This window comes from Schistocerca americana, chromosome 2 (genome assembly GCF_021461395.2).
Source record: "Schistocerca americana isolate TAMUIC-IGC-003095 chromosome 2, iqSchAmer2.1, whole genome shotgun sequence".
Lineage (NCBI taxonomy): Eukaryota > Metazoa > Arthropoda > Insecta > Orthoptera > Acrididae > Schistocerca > Schistocerca americana.
The window spans coordinates 1,014,380,556-1,014,406,505 of record NC_060120.1 but is presented as its reverse complement, the minus strand read 5'-3'; the positions used below and the strand labels follow the sequence as shown (position 1 = coordinate 1,014,406,505).

The following is a 25,950-nucleotide window of genomic DNA, read 5'->3' as shown; positions in this document are numbered from 1 at the left end:
CGAGTTCGAGTCTCGGTCGGGCACACAGTTTTAATCTGCCAGGAAGTTTCATATCAGCGCACACTCCGCTGCAGAGTGAAAATCTCATTCTGGGATCACCACAAATCTGTCCAGCCCATCCATGAACATGTTGCACTATGAGAAACCGTCACATCCCCCTCTTACCCACATTTCGCCTGACGCTGGAGCGATAAGGATCAGAAAGGCTGCAATCATCATTGAAATCACGCGCTTTTTTGTGAGTGGCCGAGGAAAACATTTCAGACAGAATGAACGCGAAAGGCGGCCGCTGTGGCCGAGCAGTTCTAAGCGCTTCAGGCCGGAACCGCGCTGCTGCTACGGTCGCAGGTTCGAATCCTGCCTCGGGCATGGTGTGTGTGATGTCCTTAGGTTAGTTAGGTTTAAGTAGTTCTAAGTCTAGGGGACTGATGACCTCAGATGTTAAGTCCCATAGTGCTCAGAGCCATTTGAACCAATTTTTAATCGACGCAAAAACGTCACAGGGGGCGGCTTGTGGCGCTGATTCCCACACATTTCGCGGTCGACAAGGACAGTTCTCAGTGCGATGAGCAACATGGCAATGTTCTTCACAATTTTCGACACTGCTGTCATCTCTTAGCCGTTTAAAACCACATTAGAGGAGCTGAAACCCCAACAACGAGATCTGACCCTTTGGAGTAGGGCGACCGTAATTTTTGCTCTGATGTATAGCTTGGAGACAGTAGAGACATAAAAACCATCCGACGAAATCAGAACGTGATGAGAAGCAGCAACGGGTTCATATTCTTTTTTATCCCTCCTTTCTTGTCTCGCGCCCCTCCGATGGTGTTTTTCCAGGGGGTGGCGGAGGGGGTGGGGGTGAATAAAACGACAAAGCGTCCCTTTACGATCTCTCAGTTCAGCAACATCCTCGGTGCCATCCATTCAAATCACATTACAAATGTAACTGTCAGAAACCTCGACAGACGCTTAGCCTCCTGGCTACTCTAGCGCCTGAGTTTTAGATAACCGCGGTGTCGACCGCTCAAGTGGTGTTTGCCTGCCAAGATAGGCTACAATGCCTTGGATTTTCACTGAGTTTTCCGGCAAGCATGAAAATGTGGTCGGTGAATACCCTTCGGACGGCGAGGCACATTTCACTCTGGACAGTCAAATGAATGCACAGAACTGTTGACACGAGGCTCTACTCCGCAGCATGTCGTGCAGAAACATCGCTGCGCTCAGCTTATGTGACTGTGTGATGTGGTTTCACAAGATCCGTCATTCTGGGTCCGATTTTCTTCGAGGAGATTACGCTTCGTGTTCATGTTAGATGTATAGTGACATCTGCATGCTATGAGGACCTCCTTGTGCAACACATGATTCCAAGTTTGCAAGACCGCTACTGTGTCCACACCACTATTTTCATGCATAGGCCGCGCGGGATTAGCCGAGCGGTCTCAGGCGCTGCAGTCATGGACTGTGCGGCTGGTCCCGGCAGAGGTTCAAGTCCTCCCTCGGGCAAGGGTGTGTGTGTTTGTCCTTAGGATAATTTAAGTAGTGTGTAAGCTTAGGGACTGATGACCTTAGCAGTTAAGTCCCATAAGATTTCACACACATTCGAACATTTCATGCATATGGGGCGTATCGTACGTCATTTGCTTCGAGAAACCTTCGGTAACGACCTTATCATCTTGCGCCCTGGCGGGTTGGGCTCTCACTTTCCATTAACAAGCATTTCACCTACCTCTATAGCTTCACGTTGTCTGCCCCTTCACTCTGCGATGGTAAATACTGAAGAGGCAAAGAAACCGGTACACCTGCCTAATATCGCGTAGGGTCCCCACGAGCACGCAGAAGTGTCGCAAAACGACGTGGCATGGACTCGACTAATATCTGAAGTAGTAATGGAGGGAATTGACACCATGAATCCTGAAGGGTTGTCCATAAATCCGTACGACTACTAGGGTGTGGAGATCTCTTCTGAACAGCACGTTGCAAGACATCCCATATATGCTCAATACTGTTCATGTTCGGGGAGTTTGGTGGCCAGCGGAAGTGTTTAAGCTCAGAAGAGTCTCCCTGAAGCCACTATGTCGCAATTCTGGACGTATAGGGTGTCGCATTGTCCTGCTGTAATTGCCCAAGGTCGTCGGAATGGACTATGGACACTAATGGATGCAGGTGAACAGAGAGGATGCTTACGTACGTGACACCAGTCAGAGTCGTATCTAGAAGTATCAGAAGTCCCGTATCACTCAAACAGCACACCCTCTACACCGTTACGGAGCCTCCACCAGCTTGTACAGTCTCCTGCTAATGTGCGGGGTCGTTCGATTCATGAGGTTGTCTCCATACAAGTCCACCCGCCCGATACAATTCGAAACGAGTCTGCTCCAACCAAGCAACATGTTTCCAGTCATCAACAGTCCATTGTCTGTGTTGACGGGCCCAGTCGAGGCGTAAAGCTTTGTGTCGTGCAGTCATCAAGGGAACACGAGTAAGCCTTTGGCCCTGAAAACCCATATCGATGATACTTCGTCGAATGGTTCGCACGCTGACACTTGTTGATGGCCCAGCATTGAAATGTGCAGCAATTTGCGGAATGTAACAATTCTGACACATTGAACGCTTCTCTTCAGTTGTCGTTGCTTCCGTTCTTGCAAGATATTTTTCCGGCAGCAGCGATGTCGCAGATTTGATAATGTACCGGATTCCTGATATTCTCCGTACATTCGTGAAATGGTCGTACTGAAAAATCTCCATCGCTACTCCGGAGATGCTGTGTCCCATCGCTCCTGCGCCGACAATAGCACCACGTTCAAACTCACTTGAATCTTGTTAATCTGGAATTGTAGCAGCAGTAACCGATCTAACAACGGCGCCAGACACTTGTTGTCTTATATAGGCGTTTCCGACCGCAGCGCCGTATTCTGCCTGTTTACATATCTCTGTATTTGAATACGCATGCCTATACCAGTGTCTTTGGCACTTCAGTACAAGAATGGTTCAAATGGTTCTGAGCACTATGGGACTTGTCATCTGTGGTCATCAGTCCCCTAAAACTTAGATCTACTTAAACCTAACTAACCTAAGGACATCAGACACATCCATGCCCGAGGCAGGATTCGAACCTGCGACCGTAGCGGTCGGGGGTTCCAGACTGTAGCGCCTAGAACCGCTCGGCCACACCGGCCGGCTGCACTTCAGAGTATATTACACTTCCACTGTTGTGTGTATGTGTGTGTGTGTGTGTGTGTGTGTGTGTGTGTGTGTGTCCCCAGATTTTGTATTTATGATTTCACTACGCATCGCACCAGCTTTTGTAGCTTTTTCATTTGTTTTCGCTTGTACTTAATGGTAAGTATGTGCATGTCTTACCTCACTTCTCTGTTGATTTTTCAGATTTCTTCCCTTCAGTCACAGCTTTAAACGTAGATTATTTTGTGTCTGTTTATTTTTTGTGAGTAAGTCAAGATTTTAAATAATATATTCTACTTGTCATAGTTGAAGACTCTCTCTGTACCACACAATAATTATTTTATTAGAAACACCTAAAGTCGTCGACGTTTTTGGTGGCCACTTTCAGTGGGGTCAATTGTCATCAGTTTATTGTAATATTTTATCCATCTTCAGCAACTTCAGTTTTGTACATCGAAATAATCAGCAAACAGCTGCATAAAGGAAATTCAGTTTTCTTAATCGATTTCAGTGCACTTCCTCAGAAGGTTATAACCATCGCATTTTGTACTGGAGCTGTGAACTACATGACCACAGCAATATGCTGCAAGCATCTTATTGTTGGAACTCACAAATAATGCAATAGTGTTGACATTCGCAAATAATGCTGTAGAAGAAGGCCACTAAGTGCCTAAGACGGGTAATGGAAATTACAATTTTTGTATACAACCGATTACTGACGTTTTCGATGTATCATTATTTATGTGTTATTGTTGCAATAAAAGCAGGGCCGGGCAATAATCTGTGTCGCAGTACTTGTATTTCACTCGAGTATTCCAGGATACACTATTTATAATAAGTAAAACTTCGTGATTTGAGTGTTAACAGTATTCTTTGTTTCTACAAATCGTCGTATCCTCGTGTAAGTTTGTCGAATATTTCTGGAAACCGCTTAGTAAATGTGAAGCAATGTTTGTCTGCAACTATAAAGTATTTTGCACACAGTAGGTGGAGGACTGGCTGCTACCCCCTTCGTCTGTTGCAGGAGGGCTACGACCCGCAGCTGCGTCTGCTGAGCGGCCGGGAGGCGGCAGCACGTCCGGAAGGCCTGCGGCCCAGCCATGCTGACGTCGTCTCCGTGGATGACGTCATTTCGTGGGAGCGGCGCGTGCGCGACGCCGCCGCCACCGCGCTCTTCCTGAAAGTGAGTCCCAACTGCCCGGTACAGCTTGCCCTGTACGCAATAATCGCACTTCCATGTGACCTTCTGTGTTGCTTCACGACTGATCGTGTTTCGCCAGCACTTCTACTATACGAACGTCCGCAACCGGCGCCCTTAAGACATGCTAAAGAGACTGTGTACAACGCTGAGATAATTGCTCAGAATCCCTGAGCCCAGGAAGGGTTGGAGAGTACGAAACGCGCGCTTCTTGATGATTCGACTCTGCGCCAATGTACTCGGGTAAATCTCAAACGTATCGACAGTGCTTCAACTAACGATGACACACATGATGACAAAATTCATCCTCTGCCCCTACTTTTACAGTTATAAACGAAAGGAGCTATAAGTATCACAGGCCCTCACATAACGCAGAGACTAAATAATGACATACTACAACACTATTTCGTCGCTAGGCAATGAAACCCTCGTAACTCATATTGGTCAAATTTTACAGGAGAAACAAAAATCTAATTATAGAAATCACATGGGGACCTGATTAGTCAAGTGTAGTGGTTTCTGCTACACAATATGGATCCGGTCATAAGACTTTATTAGGCACTGGAACATGGTAGACACGGCTTCTAACAAAAAGTTTTTTTTCACCTCAAGACATATCCTGCCAGAAATGATTAAATATTAGCTGTCTCTGCTCTTCTGTAATATCCTTGCAATTCCTGTTCCGATTTAAGGAAGAATGTTTACAAGTACATCGTGGTTTCATTTCCCTCCTACTTCTCCTTCATTGTTGGTCTCTTTTTCCCAAACTCATCTTTTTGCATTCCTAAATAATCCTGTCCCCTCATACGTTTTTCTTTCTCCAAAGTTTGAAGTGATTGATTGCTTTTCCTTTTACGGCGTTGCTTAGTACTTTTTACTCCCACATCAACTTCGTCATCATCCTCTTTCCGTGTTGTTGTTACTGCTATGGTCATTTTTGTTTTTATCTGGATCATACACATCACTACTGCCGCTGGAGATATCATCCTTGCTGCTGTGTTCGAAAAGACTTTCAAACTCAGAAGTGGAATTCGCCTCTGTATTGGACTCTTTTTACATATTATCTGTAGTGCAAACAATAATGTCATCAATATATCTAAATAATTTAATCACCTCAACTTTCAAACAAGGATCTTACTTGAAGTTATAACAACATAAACTACGGTTTACCTTCATTTTGCAGGTCTACTCATTCTTTTGTTGCAGGACAAGGAGGAACCTGACTAGAATCTTCTTCCGGTGATTTTATACGATATGACCCGTTGTCGGCTTGTTTCACTAGGTGAAGAGTGAGTTTACTCTTTTTACCCAAAGCTGAAAACAAAGTAGTTACTGTAGAATGTATAGGATTCTTTTAAGTTGTAAAATTAAAACCTCGTATGTACCGAGTGCAGTCTGCTTTACACGCGATGAAAAACTTGTAAATCAACATTGTATTAAACGAGGTCGTTATTAATTGGTTCAAATGGTTCAAATGGCTCTGAGCACTATGCGACTTAACCTCTGAGGTCATCAGTCGCCTAGAACTTAGAACTAATTAAACCTAAGGACATCACACACATCCATGCCCGAGGCAGGATTCGAACCTGCGACCGCAGCGGTCACGCGGTTCCAGACTGAAGCGCCTTTAACCGCACGGCCACACCGGCCGGCCGTTATTAATTCTGTATATTAAAATACAATACTTAATACCTGGAAATACTAACGCGTACCTGTATCAGTAAAGCAGTGTTGGGTCTGTCAGTCAAAAAGGTTACTATCACATCAAAAAAGTTTTAATCTCGGAGCATGTGTTCACTCTGCACACTAACAATGGCGATTACCGGAGATGCGAGGTTTACAGCACAAACTACACATCGCCAGAGATGTGAGTTTTTCATTATTGCCGCTAGGTGGCGACACCGTGCAACTCAAAGAAGGAAGGTTCCAACAGGCTATGTGGCATAATTGTCTACATTTGGTAATGGAGTTACGTGGATTTCATTGTCAGATAGAGTTACAAGGTTTTCATTGCCTAGCGACGATTTATTTATTTGCTGTTGTCTGTTGGTCTGTTATCCAGACACAACAACAGACCAAATGTTGCACACAAATTGGCACGAATGTAACAATGTTTCAACATACATTGATCCTCCAGAACACTAAGACCGACTACCCAGTGGCCCATATGTCCACCTTTTGCACGGATAACACAGCGGCACCGCGTCGTGGCGTGGAACCAATGAGGCTTTGGTAGGTCGCTGGAGGGTGATGGCACCACATCTGCACACACAAGTCACCTAATTCCCGTAAATTCCGGGAAGGGGAGCTCTGACGCCGCGTCCAGTCACATCCCAGACGTATTCGACAGGGTCCATCAGACATGGGGAGTTGGGGGGACACAACATCAACTGGGACTCGCCTCTGCATTCCTCGAAACTTTCCAACACACTCCTGGTCTTGCGACAAGGTGCATTACCTTGTTGAAAAATGCCACTAACGTCGGGAAACATGATCGTCATGAAGGGGTGTACATGTTCTGCAACCAGATGTTTTTATTACATATTAACATCTTAATGCATGCATACAAAAATAAGCACTGAATGCAAACACAATTAACATTTTAACTGAAAAGGTTCTACATTCACAAAGGAAATATTTTTGTACTGTATCCAATAGTTGAATGTGCAAACTGCACGTTAAGTTTACTTTATATGAAACGTTTCTTTACATGTGAACACAAATATGCACTTAATGCAAATACAGTTAACAGTTTATAAGAATTAAGTACAGGATTCACCAAAATTAGATTTGCACTTTATCCAATTTTTATGTTCAAACAGTACTTTAAGTAAAGAATTCCTTTCTTTGTAGTAACTGTTCCATTTCCATCACAGGATAAATTAATCACTTGAATACAGATGGCAACACATGGATCTTATGAAACAGTCTTTTGCAATTTATAATTTTCCTGACGCCAGTGCACTAATCCTCAACTGGCTGATTAAATGCCAAATCTTGAAAATATTATTGTTGAAAGTTATTTTAGTCTTGCATATAGATATAAGATGTTATTTGTAATTGTAGAGACAGGAGCTATAAAATTTCAACAAATACCCTGCTATTGTTCACAAAGTAGCCTTCTTCTGGATAGTTGTGAAACAGAAATTTTCTGTCTTCTTGTATTTTCTTTAACCTTTTCCGTAACTAAAAAGAATAGTGCCAAGTTAGTATGGCAACTGAGATCTGTCTTCAGGTAGATGAAAGTAATCGTCTGATGATTTAAAATGTCTTCTTGTAGAAACTAATATTGACTCCTTGCCAAATACAGTAAAAAAACTAAGAAATAATAACGATATTAAGAAAGGATAGTTCTGTAAGTTTTCTTGGTTTTTCCATATTACTGATGATACGTTGTTTTGTGCTAAGTAGTGACGTAAATAAATTGGTTCATACGTAGACCACAATTTTCAGTATGTTACCATAGGTATCAACGTAATCCCTTTGTCCTCTTATCTGTCCATGTTCGTATTCCTGATATGAACAGTATTCTGCAAGTGTTGTTTGACGATGGTTGATAATATAAGCAGCGATGTGAATTAAAGTCCAAATGGCGGCATTTTGCTTCCTGTGGTGGTATCGCCAGTCTACTTCGCAAGTGATCAGTCCAGGTGTACCACAGGTGAGCCTGTGACTTAGGCTGTCCACGTGACCGCATATCGTACAGGCGGATATCGGGCTCAGGTGGATGTTGTGGAGTTTCTCATTGGTTGGAACTTTGTCGTTGATGATTAGATACCGTGTAGACAGGACGCGTGATGTCATTAGAGAGCTGTGGTATTTCGCCAGATGGTATTCCATTTCGCTTGCGAGTATTTTTGAATGACTTTGTATTCTCCACCATCTGTCATGAAAACACTGTAGATATTCGCATCGGTATACAGTGGATGGGTGTTTTCTCGTCGTATGTAACTGAACTCGAAGTAGTAGAGTTTAATATGGTGAAAAGTTATTGGTCTCATAGCTTCAGTAATTGGTGGCATTATATTGCATGACTTCCAGTTTAGCGTTAAGTTCTTAATTACAGTCGGCATGTCATTGGTGATAATTGTATGTGTACGGTTGATTAGTAACGCCCGACACTTGTGTCTGGCACTGATGAGACCAATACCCCCTCGTTAGGTCAACGTTCCAAAGCTTACTTTGAAAATGTAGCCTCTGAGGACATATCAATAGAACGCCTTCTGTATGCTGTCTGCTAGATATTTTGAGACTGGTAGGATTTGGCCCAGATAGTACATTCTGCTGGCTATAGATATTCTGACTGTGAGTACTCTTTGCTGAAGATCTAGTTCCCTGTCAGAATGAGTGCATGTTGTGGGTCTAATCTTGTGCAGCATGTCTGTCCATTATTATTATTATTATTATTTTCTTTTTTTTTGCCATCACGTCAGGTACTGCAGCCCAGTAGACTCCGAGATATCTATGTTCTCCCCTTGCTGCACGCCAGTCGAGTCGAGTACCATCAACAGTGCCTGATCCTACATGGAGCAACGTCGTCTGTCTCTTGTTTAGTTTTGTACCGGTGACCGTGTTGTAGTCGCTGACTCTGTTCTCTACTTCCGTCAGATTTGCTATGGATCGTACTGCTGAGCAGACGTCGTTAGCATAAGCAATGCTAGCCACTTTATCCGTTCCGATGTTGATTCCAAGTGTTCACTAGGTTATGCGTACAAGTAAGGGTTGTACCGCGATGGTACCTGATATATCTCCTAATTACAGTTTTGTCGGACAGGTGGCCATTCATGCAATAGTCTGACGAAACTTCGGCCGAAAACCGATCTTCGTGAATACCTTAATCAGTCATTCATGGTTTTAGCGGTCATATGCCTTTAAAAAGTTTAAAAATAGCACCGCGCGGGGATCTTTATTGACCACCAGACTACAGGTGACATCCCGTAGATCGCAGGCAGCTGATATTTCACTGCGTCCAAGTACCGCACCATATTGGTGTTTTACTAGTATTTATTTGTAACACCGGTTGCATTCGCTGTTTCACATTCCGTGTTTTGATTTTAGAGGCTGAGTTACGTAAGGTGACAGGCCGCCTTTCATGTATCCTTTTCCTGTTTCCTTTTTTGGGTAAAGGTACAATGAACAGTTCTTTGAGTGATACAGATACGAACTGCCACAGACCATTAGCAAGTTGAATTAATGTTGGGGCCAAGGTATTCCAGGACTTGATAAAATTCCGCACAGAGACCGTCGTGTCCAGGAGATTATCGTTTCGTGGCGCTGAACACGAAATGTTATACGTCGTCTAAAATGAATGGGACCTCAAGGGCGTGGTAATAAAGTTCTGGATTATCAGTTTAATTTCAAACGTGTTAGTATAATTAAACATTATGGTTAAAGGGGAGGGGGATAGTCTGCATCAAAAAATCGTAATAATTTTTAAGAGAAAGAAAAAAATTCTTTCGCACACAGATCTACGTTCATCCGGAATTCAAGAGGCACATGCAATTGCTCTACTATATTATGCTGCAGTGTCGGACCACCAATTTTGTAGTTTTTAATTCTGGACTACACTTCTATACAACATTACACAGCACTACGCTACAGCAGTATAATGACTACTGTACTTGTTATTATAACCTAGCTAGATTCTTCATTTCTCTTGATGGTTGTCCCCCAGCGCGCTGGAGCACAACTGGGGACGTGCTGCTATGCAACCCAAGGTGTGGAGATTGGGATATGGCTGTCGCGGTCTCATAAAACCCCTCTCGGTCCTGCCCCAGGCTGACCTCCCGACTGCTTCCGGAACGCAGTTGTAGGTGGATGTTCTGCCGTGCTGAGTCTCTTTCTCATGCCTCTTCTTGCTTGTCTCTGAGCCATGTAGGCTTGCAGTTCAAAAGCTAGTATTTTAATGTCAGCGGGCTCGGCTTACGCCACAGTTCCTCGTTCCTTATTATGTTATAAACAGTTATATTATCAAAGACGTTGCACCATTACTCCTACACCTGTATCTACAACTACACCCGGAAAACCTCCTTATAGTATGTGACGGTGGGTCCTTTGTGTGCCACTGTCACAATTCCGCTTTTCCTGTTCCAGTCGAGAATGGTAGAGTGGGGAGAACGGTTGTTGGGAAGTCTCTTGAATACCTCTAACATTACCTTAACAGTATTTCCAAGAGATATACATAGCAAACAATACCTCTGATATTACATTAACGGTCTTCCAAGGAGATATACCTAGCAAATAATACATCGGTAGACTCTTCTAGGTATGTACGCTCTCGGAACTTCAACAGCGAATCACACGCAACACCTCTCTTGTAGACTCTGCCCATTGAATCGTAAGACCATCTTCATGATAATTTCGCACTTACTAATCGAACCTGTTACGAAATGTGTTGCTCTTCTTTGGATCTTCTGCGTTTCGTCTATGAGTCACATCTGCTAAAGGTCCCAAACTGACGATCAAACTAAAGACTCCGTAAAACTTGGATTCTGAAAGCCACCTATTTTTGTGGGGGACTATACTTCAATTCCAATGAATTTCACTCCGGCGGATTGTACGACTAGTTTAATGAGGTCTTTCTAAGTTAAATGGTCGGGAACGCGTACACCCAGATATTTTATGGATGTGACTGCTTCCATTGAATGTTTGGCAATCGTGTTACCATACGATAACAGCTCTTTTAAACTATATATGTGCAAAACATTATATTTTTTATGTTGATGGTTAACTGCCAATCCTTGCACTTGTTGTCGATTCTCTGTTCGTCTTTCTAGACCTCACTACAATTTTCTAGCATTGCGACCTCTCCATATAAAGCAGCATCACCCAACAGCCTCCAATATTCTCCACAAGGTTGTTTGTGTGTAATGTTAACAATAACTGTGTTATTTGCTAGGGCTATGTCTGGAATTACTTTCCGCCTAAAGATTTCTCACAACTCGAATCACACGCTGCGTTCTATTTACGAGGAACTCTGCAGCTACAAAGACGATCTGGTATTCCATATCCTAGTATTTAGTGCATTAGGCGACGATTCAGAACTGTATCAAATGCATTCCGGAATTCATGAACACTGCATCAAGTTTGATGCAGGAATTTACTGTCTGCTGGGTCTTTTCTCATCGTACTTGGTATAGGTGAAACACAGTTTATCGTCAGTCACACGGTTGGCGATGCGAAGACCTGTGGTACAGACATGTAGTTCCTGTGGTGGATGACAGCGGAGTCGACTCGAAGTGAATAACTAGCCCGAACCAAGGTCCAGAAAGTCGTAGTAAGCAAGCGCAAACAGTCCAAAGAACGAACTGAATATAAGAAAGTGAACACAGGCAAGGTCAATCTACTGCAGACTTCGTGTATCAAATTCTTGCGGGAATAGCGAGACCTGTCGGACAAGAGCTGGGTCGCATTTTTTACAGACGAGCCGACGCGACATGCCTGCAGCGCTGGTAGCGCCCCTTGCAGGGGCAAGCTGCGCCAGTGGTATGAAGCCCAATTACATCTGACTGTCCCTCCATCTGAATACTCGGGCTGGGCCAAGAATCCGAATCACTGTCAGATATGAAAGGTCTTGTACTGTTTGGTTATAATTAAAGTGCAGCTACTCACAGAGGTTCAGAATGGGCAGTAATTATCACATGGTAGCGAAACATGGCAGATATTCTAATGATTTAATGGGGGACCGATTTACTCTCGAAAAAAGTAATTTCACATTTGGCCACCAGGTAAAAATCGGGTTCTGTGAAATGCAAGAAGACGTACCGAAATTTTTCCATATGAGATGGATTAGGATCTGGACATGGGCAGAAAAGATCAAACAAGTGGGAAAGGTGTAATGTTGATTTTATTATTAACCCCCGCTTATCCATCTTGTTCAATATGAGCGCCGGAGACGTACGGCACCAGGTTTGCACCTGGCGGGCAAACTTGGAACAAATTTTTTTTGAGCTTAAATAGGTTCCGCATTAACACATTAGCATATCTATCAAATTTCGCTGCCATACCATTAATATAGCCCACATTTGTCCTCTGTGAGAAATTGCACTTTAATTATAGTTAGCTGGTATACGAACAGAGCAAGCTGAGTTTCTCACGATCCTTGTTTGCAGAACCCATGTTAATTCCTGCAGCGTTGAACTGTTATTGGTGTTAACCAAGGGATGTTGATGCTAATGCAGAAGAGACTAGCCACCCGATCATTTACTACACACCCCATGTAATGAGCATGTCTGGTAAATGTATTGGCCCAGCAGGAACATCTTCGAGATTACTTTAGGTAATGCGAGGAATATTACCCACTTGGGAGAAAGGGTACCGAATGAATTAATAATGTCATCAAAGCCTCCTGTCTGCTAAATATTTGCACAGCATTAGTATTCCTACATACTTTATAAGCTATCTCTCTTCACGCCATTATCCTCGAAATTGTATCTCTATTTCAGAAAATTGCTGCTTCTTTATTGATGCCTCCAACTCTGGCCCCCTAAGTGCAACAAGGCAAAATATACTCTTACCTATGAACTCAGCTGTGAGCCGTTCGACTGTATATTCCATTTTTAACTAGAGCGTATGTGATTGGATTCACTGTGCTGAGGTATACGAGGAAGGTTAACGAATGGTCATCTTGATCACATCTTAGCTTCCAGTAAACGAGTCCAGAGGGACCTAATAATACCATGTTGCAGTCACCATACTATTTGCAAACTGAGACAGTGTACCCCACTGCTGACTTGATCAAAATTGCAAACAGCTCCATCTTCGCTGGATCACTAGCATCAGGTGTCTCACCCAATGTATTTGGGTATTGTTTGGCTCTGAGCACTATGGGACTCAACTGCTGAGGTCATTAGTCCCCTAGAACTTAGAGCTAGTTAAACCTAACTAACCTAAGGACATCACAAACATCCATGCCCGAGGCAGGATTCGAACCTGCGACCGTAGCGGTCTTGCGGTTCCAGACTGCAGCGCCTTTAACCGCACGGCCACTTCAGCCGGCTAGTATTGTTTATAACTGAAACTTCCGCTACAGTCGTACAAAATTTTTGTTATTGAACTCTTGTACAACCCTCTTTTGGGATCTCAGACTCATCTTCAGGAGCAACTAAAGTCACTACGAAGTGTACATGTCCAAGTTAAAAGGCAGCGCATCTGCCATACACGATTCATCAGAAGGATTATGGAAATGTGGCCGTGCTTAAACCACCTTTCAAATGCGCCTGATGTAAATATTTGCTAATTCTTCGGAACGATCATCACACAATAACATTGTTAACTGCAACACTGTATTCCCAGATGCATAATAACAAATACGATGCTCCAAGAAATAAACGCCTACTTTAGTAAAGTATTCTGTTTGTTGTGGCCTGGCGTCAAATTGATCAGACGCTGGTCTGTCTACAGCGTTTCGAATGAATGCCCTAGATCAATACGAAGTTTCTGGGTCAGGCATTTAAGATACGTTTTCTTTTTTTTTCTTTTACCACCTATGTATATAGAAGCAGAGTGTTGGACATGTTACACTGAAATCACAAATGTGATGAGGTACCTCGCTTTGCCCGGCGTAGTGCAGAGGCTCGACGTGGCATGAACTCAACAAGTCGTTGGAAGTCCACTGTCGTTCTGCCTTTACACCCATCCATAATTGCGAAAGTGTTGACGGTGCAGAAATTTGTGCACGAACTGGCCTCTTGATTGTGTCCTATAAATACTGGATAGGATTCATGTCTTGCAATCTTGATGGCCAAATTATTTTCTCTAATTGTTCAAAATGTTCTTCAGACCTGTCGTGAATAACTGCGGCCCGGTGACGTGGTGCATTGTCGTCCATAAACGTTCCATTGTGCTTTGGGAGAATGAAGTCAATGAAGGGCTGTAAATGGTCTCCAGATAGCCGAATAACCTTTTCCGGTCAATGATCGCTTCAGCTGAACCAGAGGAGTCAGTCAATGCTGTGTAAACACAGCTCACACCATCGTGGAGCCACCACCAGCTTGCACAGTGCCTTCTTGACAACTGGAGTCCAAGGCGTCGTGGGGTCTGCGCCACACTAGCACCCTACCATCAGGTATTACCAGTTGAAAACAGGACTCGTCCGACTAGGGCACACATTTTTAGTCCTAGGGTTGAACCGATGTGATCACGAGCCCACGAGGGGAGCTGCAGGCGATCCGTGCTGTTAGCAAAGGCAGTCGCGTCGGTCTCCTGCTGCCATAGACCATTAACATCGAACTTCGTCGTACTGTCCTAACGGATGCATTCGTCGTACGTCCCACATTCATCTCTGTGGTTATTTCACGCAGTGTTGCTCGTCTGTTAGTAGTGACAACACACGGCAACCGCTTCTGTTCTTCGGTCGTTAAGGGGACCACACCCTGCCTATCTAACCCATGTTAATTTAGGCAAGTATTTGACCCATTTCTGAAAAAAACTATTTGATGCAGGACCTTAATATTTTTACTGTATGTTACACGATGCTAATAGAGTCATCTGCACTAAAAGTTACTTTACCCATTTTATAGTTTTTAAGAAATACTTTTTTAAAATTATTAAAAAAAAATTAAGTTCTTTCTGCAGAAAATATTTTTTGTGAACTTCCTAACGGAGGAATATTAATGAGTGTAGTACCAGAGGTGGCTTTGTATGTTATGCAGAGTCTGTGAAAATTCCATTCATTTATTTATGATAGTTTCTGATATAATGGGGCATATGTACTGAAAATTTTAGTTTGCAGGAAATTGACTTTAAAGAAAAAACTTCCTAAATTTGTTACTTACAGGTAATTAAAACTGTTCTGCTGCATATGATGGCCCTTCTTCGGCCTCTAGGAGGTCTTCCAGCTTCTTTTCCACCTTCCTGGATGTTTGTCTTGCTTTCTTGGGCATTTTAGATGCAGACCCATCTGCATCGGCTATCCTCATTTTATCACAGTGTTGCAGCCCAGTGATCATATTTCCACCAGGATTAATTTCCAGCTTTTTCTATACACAACACTTTCCAATATTACCACAACTGAATATAATAACAGCACTGTGAACTCCTAGTTTCATTGTATGCATAACTACAAATACAGATTTAGGAAAGCGGTTCCAAATTATGCTGTTGAAACATTCATTTAGGTTCTGTGTCTGTCCATGCAGACGTTTCCTCAGATAGTCGGGATGAGCCAAGTCTCTGAAAATAGGTTTAATTGATGCAATAACAGCAGCAGGAAGAGAATGCTGCTTAGAATAAGATTCTCCAGTTGCCTGAGCCCTATTGTATTTGCACCACGAATTTTCTGCTGATGGACACAATCCATGACATGGCTTTTCATCAGCAGAGGACTTTTGGAAGAATATGGCCCAAACATGACACTTCATTTAGCCCAGATTTTCTTTATTCCTCCTAATTTCCTGTCCATAGTATAGCTGCAAGTTTTCTATAACAACTACTCGCGATCACACTTAAACAAAACCAACCGCGTGTTTGAAAGCGTGTTGTTTACAAACAGCAGAAACAAAATAATTCCAACCGTTGCATTCCAAGGATAGCCAACACAATCGGGAGTAAAAATATCCCTAACGTGCAATGTAGGGAGTATAAAGATCTAAAATATATGCAGAAAAGTGGGTGACAGAAAAGTGGGCGCGGCACATAAACACACGTGGGAGGAAAATGCTCTTTAAATGTTCGAAAAAAATTTTTTTCAGCAAAATCCTTTTCAGAGTACTTGAATAAAACCTTAGTACATGAAAATATGATGAAAACTAAAAATTGATTTTTTTAGACCTGAAACCACGGTGTGGTCTCCTTGTGATGGAAAAAAATGGAGGGGTGTCACCTCGGGGGTTGCTGAGTGCCAGCCTTCAAAGGCTCACTGCTACAGGGCGAAGAGGCTAGAGCATCCTACTCTGTCAGATCTACATAGGCGTTAGCATTGGCCACTGTCAATCAGCGGAGTCGAGGGCAGAGAAATGGTTGAGTGGTGCGCTGCAGTGCCACGGAAGTCTGCTGGGCAAAGGTATCAAGTGGTGACACTGTCGAAGAGGATCTTCAAGTCGGCGAAGGAGAAGATCATTTGCCTTTGACTTCTTTGTTCCTTTCCAGTTGGCAGAAGAAGACTCAGATGTTTGTTGGCTGGAGGGACGCAGAAATTCTTCGCGGGATTATTCCTTCTATCCTTTCCAGCTTGCCGGTTTTGTAGCATGCAACTTCGCCCCAGGGGGCAAATGCTTGGCGGCTTGTTGCACAGCTGAACGAGCAGACAATGGTGCTACCATGATACTGGGCGTTGAATGCCTGAAATTTGATATTCTCTGCACAGTCTTCACACTGTGGATGTCGGAATAATGAAATACTTAACGATCTCCTAGATGGAATGTTCCAAGCGTCTAGCTCATATTACCATTCGGCGTTCAGGCCATGTTAATTCCCGTCTTTCGGTCACAATCACTTCGGAAACTTTTCACATGATTCGACTGAGTACGAGTGACACCTCCGCCAATGCAATACTGCCGCAGTCTGTATATGTGCATATCGCTGTCCCATGATTTTTGTCGCCTCAGTGTATGTAGAAAAACGAAGCGATGTACTGAACATTTTTAGTTGGTTTAGTCTTTTCTATTGTTATTTCATATTCTGCAATCGACAGTTTATCGCTGAAATGTGCTGCTAAAATTATTCTTGACTCAAAGTCAATATCTTGCTTGAATTACACTACTGGCCATTAAAATTGCTACACTTAGAAGAAATGCAGATGATAAACGAATATTCATTGGACAAATATATTATAGTAGAACTGACATGTGATTACATTTTCACGCAATTTGGGTGTATAGATCCTGAGAAATCAGTACCCACAACAACCACCTCTGGCCGTAGTAACGGCCTTGATACGCCTGGGCATTGAGTCAAACAAAGCTTGGATGGCGTGTACAGGTACAGCTGCCCACGCAGTTTCAACACGATACCACAGTTCATCAAGAGTAGTGACTGGCGTATTGTGACGAGAAAGTTGCTCGGCCACCACTGACCAGACTTTTTCAATTGGTGAGAGATCTGGAGAATGTGCTGGCCAGGGCAGCAGTCGAACATTTTCTGTATCCAGAAAGGCCCATACAGGACCTGCAACAAGCGGTCGTGCATTATCCTGCTGAAATGTAGGGTTTCGCAGGGATCGAACGAAGGGTAGAGCCACGGCTCATAACACATCTCAAATGTAACGTCCACTGTTCAAAGTGCCGTCAATGTGAACAAGAGGTGACCGAGACGTGTAACCAATGGCACCGCATGCCATCACGGCGGGTGATACGCCAGTATGGCGGTGACGAATACACGCTTCCAATGTGCGTTCACCGCGATGTCCCAAACACGGATGCGACCATCATGATGCTGTAAACAGAACCTGGATTCATCCGGAAAAATGACGTTTTGCCATTCGTGCACCCAGGTTCGTCGTTGAGTACACCATTGCAGGCGCTCCTGTCTGTGATGCAGCGTCAAGGGTAACCGCAGCCATGGTCTCCGAGCTGGTAGTCCATGCTGTTGCAAACGTCGTCGAACTGTTCCTGCAGATGGTTGTTGTTTTACAAACGTCCTCATTTGTTGACTTAGGGATCGAGACGTGGCTGCACGATCCGTTACAGCCATGAGGATGAGATGCCTGTCATCACAACTGCTAGTGATACGAGGCCGTTGGGATCCAGCACGGCGTTCCGTATTACCTTCCTGAACCCACCGATTCCATGTACTGCTAACAGTCATTGGATCTCGACCAACGCGAGCAGCAATGTCGCGGTATGATAAACCGCAATCGTGATAGGCTACAATCCGACCTTTATCAAAGTCCGAAACGTGATGGTACGCATTTCTCCTCGTTACACGAGGCATCACAACAACGTTTCACCAGGCAACGCCGGTCAACTGCTGTTTGTGTATGAGAAATCGGTTGGAAACTTTCCTCATGTCAGCATGTTCTAGGTGTCGCCACCGGCGCCAACCTTATGTGAATGCTCTGAAAAGCTGATTATTTGCGTATCACAGCATCTTCTTCGAGTCGGTTATATTTTGCGTCTGTAGCACGTCATCTTCGTGGTGTAGCAATTTGAATGGCCGGTAGTGTATAATGTTTCACGAATATCTGTATTTAATGAACTGTATAAGGAACAGTACCCTTGTCTTGCCGCACTGTTAACTATAATTGACCTCAGTATGCCTAGTCCTGTGTTTATTTTGTTCTATGTACCTCTGCAATGTTCTGTATTCCATGCCTCGGACGACTTCATCTTTTCATAATTATTCCCAAGCCACTTGTTGATAGCGCCTGATATCTCAAACGGCGATGAAGCAACAAGTGACGAGAGACTGGTAACTCTAACTTGGGGGCTGATCCAACAGGAGAAGAAGCTGGAGGACCTGGAGGAGAGCGACGCGGTCAACAGGCTGGCGTCTATCGTGATGGGCGGTCCCAGCTCGCCGGCGCCCAACTACTACCGGTCGGTGTCGTGGGGCCTGCAGGCTCTCTACGGCCACATCGCGGACCCGCTGCACGAGTACGGGGTGAGTGGCTGGCTGGCGCGCTGCCGCTGCCGCTGCCGGACTGCTCTCACACCCGCACTGAACGCCTCGCCTCTCCCTTCTGCCCGCAGATGGCGCCCAGCGCACTCGACCATCATCTCACCATGTACCGCGACCCGCTCTACTACCGCATCATCAAGCGCGTCTACGGCATCTTCGAGGTCTACAAGAATAACCTGCCACCGTACCGCATCCAGGAAGTAAGTTTCTATCTGTTCGATTCCCTCTTGGACCGCAGATATTCTCCGCTCAGGGACTGGGTATTGTACTCACGTTCGTATCGTCATAACTGATTTTACGCCACTTAGATGGCTGTATGACACGACCCGAAAGCCACTAAATTAAAAAATGTTCCTATGAACATTTACATCATCAATACGTTGCTAAAATTTCTTCCTCACACCTTTCTGCCATTCTTCTAAGACTTTCGACCAGTTTCAGCTTCTTTTTAACAAAAAACAGCAAAAATGTTAATACATATTGAGGCTGCATCGCAACAGATGCTACACATTCTTAGTCGCCATAATGAAACACGCGACCAGGATGATCAGACGTAAGTGCGCGGCATGCTTCATCGTGATCCGTTTATTCCTGACTCTCTTGCGTTAAAAACTCTCAAGTGACGATGGATGGCCCTTAGTAGCACAAAATATTTGTCCGTTACAAATGTGCTATTATCTGTGATAGCACTCCAAATGTTTGGTAGATAGTGGCAAAGAAGTAACCACTTAGATTAAATCAGAGCAGATTGTAAGTACTTTTTGTTCCACACATCCACAATGAGGTGATCCCCAAAGATGTAGAACATGTCAGAAAACGAGTACGCAATTCATATTAATAAACAAAACAAAAATGCTAATGTATCGTCCATACATTCCAAGTAAAACAGTCCTGTGGATGTGAAATAAGTAAAAGCAATTCTAAACATATTTACCTTTAAAAAGTAATAAAAACGTGTCATAAAATGTTTAAATATACAGTACAGTGATGTACGTATGATACATCCTAGCCCTCTGTAGCCTTGAGCAGTCAAAGACAAATTCTGTTTACTACACTTATTTTAACTCATCACATTACTATGCTGCAGATGTATGAAAGTCAAATTTTATGTGATGCATTATCTGATACTGTTAATAATTTGTTACGGTTAAGCAAGGCACCATTTCTAGATTTTTCGAAAACTATCTTTGATTCGCTATTCATTGCAGTGTTTTTTTTACAGTCTCCGAACAGTAAAATCTCGACGTCTGATAATTTTTACTGATGAAACGTCATTAATATACAGAATAAAAACTGTGGTCCCTGAGATGGTGATTTTGTGGCATATCACATGTAATTAGTTCCCAGTTGGATGATGCCTGATAGCTTAACACAGGACTCTTTCCTACTGAAACCGTTTCCTTCCTGTCTGAGAGATATAATTTGAAAAATTTTGCTACGTTTCCTGTTGAGCCGTGATATTCATTCCCTTTAAATTTTTTAAATTCAAATGGCTCTGAGCACTATGGGACTTAACATCTATGGTCTTCAGTCCCCTAGAACTTAGAGCTACTTAAACCTAACTAACCTAAGGACACCACAGAACACCCAGTCATCACGAGACAGAGAAAATCCCTGACCCCGCCGGGAATCGAACCCGGGAACCCGGGCACGGGAAGCGAGAACGCTACCGCAAGACCACGAGCTGCGTACTTCCCTTTAAAGTAAGTTGTGACTTACACAATAAAAAGTCTGCGGAAGATGACAGAGGATACCAACTAATGTCTACTGAATTGTTCACTGAATTAAGTACGTTCTCGCTATATGTGTAAATAAAACGAAACTCCGCCCGAACAGGCCGTCACGGCCCGTTCGGCCGCTGTGTCATCCTGAGCCCACAGGCGTCACTGGACGCGGATATGGTGGAGCAAGTGGTGATCACACAGCTCTCCTGGCCGTATATCAGTTTACGAGACCGGAGCCGCTACTTCCTCAATCAAGAGGCTCCTGAGTTTGCATCGTAAGGGCAGAGTTCACCCCGCTTGCTAACAGCGCTCGGCGGCAGACCGGATGGCCTCCCATCCAAGTACCAGCCCAGCCCGAAAGCGCTTAACGTCGATTATCTGACGGGAACCGGTGTTACCACTGCGGCAAGGCCGTTGGTGGTATGTGTAAATAGCTTTCCCAAATTTGGAATCCTCTAGAAATCCGAACTGTGGCTATGGTAATATATCACTCTTCCTAATATAAGTAACAAACACGGGGATATTTTGTGACGTTATTGCAGTGATTAGAAAGTCGAGTCGAATCTACAAAGAACTTGGCACTATCTGCGCATTTGTCAGCGTGATCTTCCACTCCCTGTGGACTGAATATACGCACTGATTCAGCTGGGAAGGGTATCCAAAAAGCTTTGTATCATATTAAATAAAAACATTTTAAAAGTTAAACTTTTAATGCCTAGACCACGATTTTTCTATCACAATTAAAGTTCGATAACTAGTTTCGGTTGCTATCTGCAGACATCTTCAGATCGTTCAAAATTTCAAGAGGCGGTGAACCTGCTCTGGAAAGCATCGTTAGGTGCAATCATCCAACAACATGCATTCATAAGTACCAAAACAATGACAGTAAACAGTTGAAAACTTCACCGTGTGCAAGCCAGGTTGTAGACGGTAATCCGCAAGTTGACCGTCATATGGAAAATTGTCCAGTTGCAGGAGTAGAAGTTGGATCGATAGGTCATTACGTGCAATAGTATAATGGGTATTATCGTGAGATACAAGCTGACCGACAGCTGTTGTAACTGATGCTTGTCGTCTTGATACAGTTAACTTCCGGGCTGGTCTCACTGTGTTCTATAGGGGAAAGATATGTTGGCCACGGGAGCACCTCACCACCACTTAGGCAATTCATAGGGACAAGTGGCAAATGTTCGCGAGTATTGTCCTGTTGATAAGTGACACCACTATACTGTCATCCGAACATGTCTTCTGGGTGCTTCACGTTCTTTGTCAGACAATATATTTGTAGTCATGTGGTTAAGAAGGCGATTGTATACAATTTTTCTAAAATTTTCTAGAATGTTGGCTAAAGTGAAATAGGACGGAAATTTGATGCTACTGCTACATCTCCTTTTCTGTACAAAGGCTTAAGGGTTGCATATTTCAGCCATTAGGGAAACGTTCCACTGATAAATGACTGGTTCCACATATAACTTAATATCGATGTCAGGCAATGAAAACCTCGTAACCCCATTTTGTTAAATTTTGCAGGTGAAACTAAAGCAGTTTCTTAAAAAGTAATATTAAGTGATACAGAAAGTTGCTAAATTTGTAACTGTGTAGTAGAAGCCTAGTTATTGACAGTTAAGAGAAATCCATGCACTTACAAGTCTCTCTCTGTTTATTGAGTTACTGGTTGCTGAAATTAGGAGTTTTCACAGACAGATAGAGTTACGACGTTTCGATTGCCTACCATCGATATGTTCCAAAACTCACACTCAGAATAACATTCATCAAGTAACTCTGTTAATATTTTATCGTCATCACTACGTCTTCTTGATTTTAAAGATTTTCTGGTGTAATTTTCTTGCACTGGTTTACTGAGGGCCATGTTCATTTTCGTAAAGCTACTTGTAGTGGCGCGACTGAGATATTCCATAAAGCATCTACTGAAACAATCAATGCGTCATTTCAGTGAAAAGTTTTCGACATTTTTCACATATGTTACCTGGTATTACTTACTCTTAATTCCAGTTGTTAGATAAATAAAACATTGGACAGATGAGGCTATATTTTTCGAAACTCATAGTCGATACATTAACTATGAGTTTATTTCTTCTACTTTGTCATCCTCCTCTTGTACCGACCACATATTTTTACAGAACTTAATCCAGTCTTTTCTGTTTAGAAAGTTTAAATTTGCCTTTTCTTCTTTGTTTAAATGTTTCATTATTTGGAAATCACAGCTGTGCGCATGTATTTCTTTGTTAACTGTATATATTTCACGGTTGTCCATACGTGCAGCTCTTGCTAACTTTTTTGTTTCTTGTCTTTGTGTTTTATAGTCTTCCAATATCTGAGGAGTTTTCTCGTAAACCCCAGTAAATATTGCTCTTTTTTCTGTTGAACAGCGTAATTTAATTCCTTATTCCTAGTACTATGTTCACTTTTTACTTTGTATTTATTTCTTTTCCGCAGAGTTTCGAAAGCTACCCTTTTGAATCTGTTGAGTCAGTTTCTGTGTGGGATTTTAGTACATTGCACAGTGTGAGTCATCCACCATTTTAATTAATCACCTCGCCATTCCAGTTTGTCCTCTTTTAATGGTTTTGTACTGGTGTTTTATAGTTGATTGTATCTACAGTTATTCTGCTACATTTTATCTGTATTTCATGGATTGAATTTTATGACCCTCCGTATGTCAATAGGGTGTTTTAAATTCTTGTTTATTGTGCAGTGTTTGCTAATGAAAAAGCTTGATTTTAGAATTTACTGCTCTTTCAATACAGTCTCACCATCCTCGTCTCTATTTATTTCATGCAAGTTCCCTGATAACCTCCCATTTAGCATCCTGAAAAATCTCTCTCTCTCTCTCTCTCTCTCTCTCTCTCTCTCACTCACACACACACACACACACACACACACACACACACACACTGTTGGGAGAGGGGGGGGGGGGGGGAGAGGGTGTAATAACTACCTCTCTTTTCAAAATGTGACGGAACTTCCCAAGTGTCAAACAACTTCATTCAATAATTTTTGTGATGTTACGTTTGTCTTTGGCTGTATGAGTTCAACCTGTGTTGCATGGATAGTTAGATATTTAGTGATTATGAGTTCACTAATAGATTTCAGAAACTCAGGGATAAGGTGTGAATATCCCTTATCAGCATCTTGCACTGTCTCCTTGATTTAAATTCACCTAATTCTTGTGAGTGACTACAAGGTTTCTCCCAGTATTGTTTCCATCATCTTGCCTTATAGTCTTCCGTTACTAAGTTACCTTCATCAGCTAAGTATTCCTTGTTTTGTACACCCCAAAGTGATTGAACGTGCGAATTGGTGGGTGGCCGATGGTTTACACACCACCTTACGGTAATTCAGTCTACATTGTTGCTAAATATCTTAAAGGGAGTTCTAAGATTTTTCTTCTGAAAGTGCACAGACGGTTTCTGTCCACGCAGTTCCCCTATCCTAGGATGCCTCCATCCGTAATGACATTGTTGCCTACGGTACGTTAAACACTAATCATCGTTTTCATAAAGTTGTCGTTTATTTTGTCTGTGTGCATCATCTACATTAGCCTGTCTCATAAGATATATCTTCTTGAACTTCTCTACATTCTCAGAGACTTTCATTTCTGATTAATTTTCGGTGTCGTTTTCCACACCCAACGTATTTCCTTCTTTGTTCTACTTTTTGTTTATGAGATTATATGTGTTATTCGCAGCTATCTCTTTCCTGCATTCAAATTCTAATATTTTTCTGCCTTATTTATTCATTCAGTTGCTTTTCTACACTATAAAGACTGTATTTCCCCAGACTGTCTTAGCGTTATAAACAATTTGGGTTCTTACCCTACTTCTTGTTCTGGTCATGTATTGTAGCTTCTCCTATGTGAGACTATGTTGTCGTCGGAATATTTGTATCCAGCATAAAAAGCCATCGTGACCCATTTAGCAGAGAACTGTATGTACTACAGATACATAACATTGTATTGTAACAAATGCCCTCGATGTCGCGGTACTGAAGACATAAACTCGTCCTATCCACGCCTATAGTTAGCATCAGAGGTGTTGTTCCTATCTTTTAGATTTCTGCAAACTGTGACCACAGGAGGAACCGCTGCTTCCTCCAGGGAAAAGGGGCTCTGTGAACCAACTTAACAAAGACAGCTATTGACTCCATCCTTTGAGCTGTACTAGTCAGCTCCCATTCGCAACGCAGGCCGTTATAGAGCTTACCTCAGTTCTGGCAAGTGCCCCTGATACAATGAACAGGTCAGCTGGTCCAAGGTTTTCTAACTACGATTACTCTCCCACATTCCTCAGATATCCTAGCATGTGACAGGAAGAACCTGTCCTCTCAAAACAGACATCAATGTAATGGTCCTGAAGACTTGATCCTAGTAACGTAAGTTCAGTGTTTCCTTTCATTCAGTATTACCATTGCGTGTCGCAGAGATACAGAAAACACCACTAGCGTGAAGCGCACATTTTATCCTCACATTTTACTTCATTTATTTACCACTAGTTACCACTATACAGATATTCCCCGTGCATGCACAAAAGTAATTTTGTATGACTTGATATCCTGCATGCGAAACTAACGGTCACCACTATCCAAATTGAAAAAAATCTATGACTCAAAAATAACTACTTTGGGGCCGATAGCTAACCGATGCAAAACGATTAAGAAACTTTATTTGCATAGATTTTAACTGCTCAACCGTCGGTGGTGCAAAACATACTCCTCTAATGCGTCACAAAATGAAACAGGTTCATCTCCCTCTCCTTTACTCCTTTTGTAACGACACCTGATGGAAACTACAGTTTTAAAAATAAAATGATTCGCAAAAACATCTAAATCCCACACTGGCTTCTTTCGCAGAATTTATGATTTTCGACTATGCTACGGCACCTCCACATGAAATCTTCACTCCACCATCTCCCAGCGCCAACCTAGCTTTCCCAACCCCAAGCAACCCTTACCCTTCAGTCCTGTGTCTTGCGCCGCTGCCACAGCTATACAGCCTGTAACTGGCTGTCGCTTTCTCTGCCTTCATTCTCGCTAGTGACGCATCTTAGTACAATATAAAATTCACAATTTGCGTGCCTATTAACAATTTACAGAAATCATGTCTTATACGAAGCATGCTAAGAAGCTCGTTAATCTTATGTTATGCACCAAATAAACATTCACTAATTTCTTACTCGATGTTTAACTTGTAATACCGCTGTATTAGGGTTTTCTCTTCTAGTAAATCAAATCACAAGGAATTACTACCAAGGAGAAATATATGATACAACAGAT

The 25,950-nt window shown here is 42.9% G+C and overlaps 1 protein-coding gene across 1 annotated transcript in view; it reads left to right on the top strand.

Moving 5' to 3' along the window:
* LOC124596364 (allergen Cr-PI-like) overlaps nt 1–25,950 on the top strand; it is a 127,058-nt gene that overhangs the window by 52,892 nt on the left and 48,216 nt on the right. Inside the window, exons 6-8 of the mRNA XM_047135471.1 lie at nt 4,205–4,363; nt 18,755–18,916; nt 19,006–19,134. Of these exons, the coding sequence (XP_046991427.1) occupies nt 4,205–4,363; nt 18,755–18,916; nt 19,006–19,134 (450 nt within the window). The remainder of the gene's footprint in view (nt 1–4,204; nt 4,364–18,754; nt 18,917–19,005; nt 19,135–25,950) is intronic.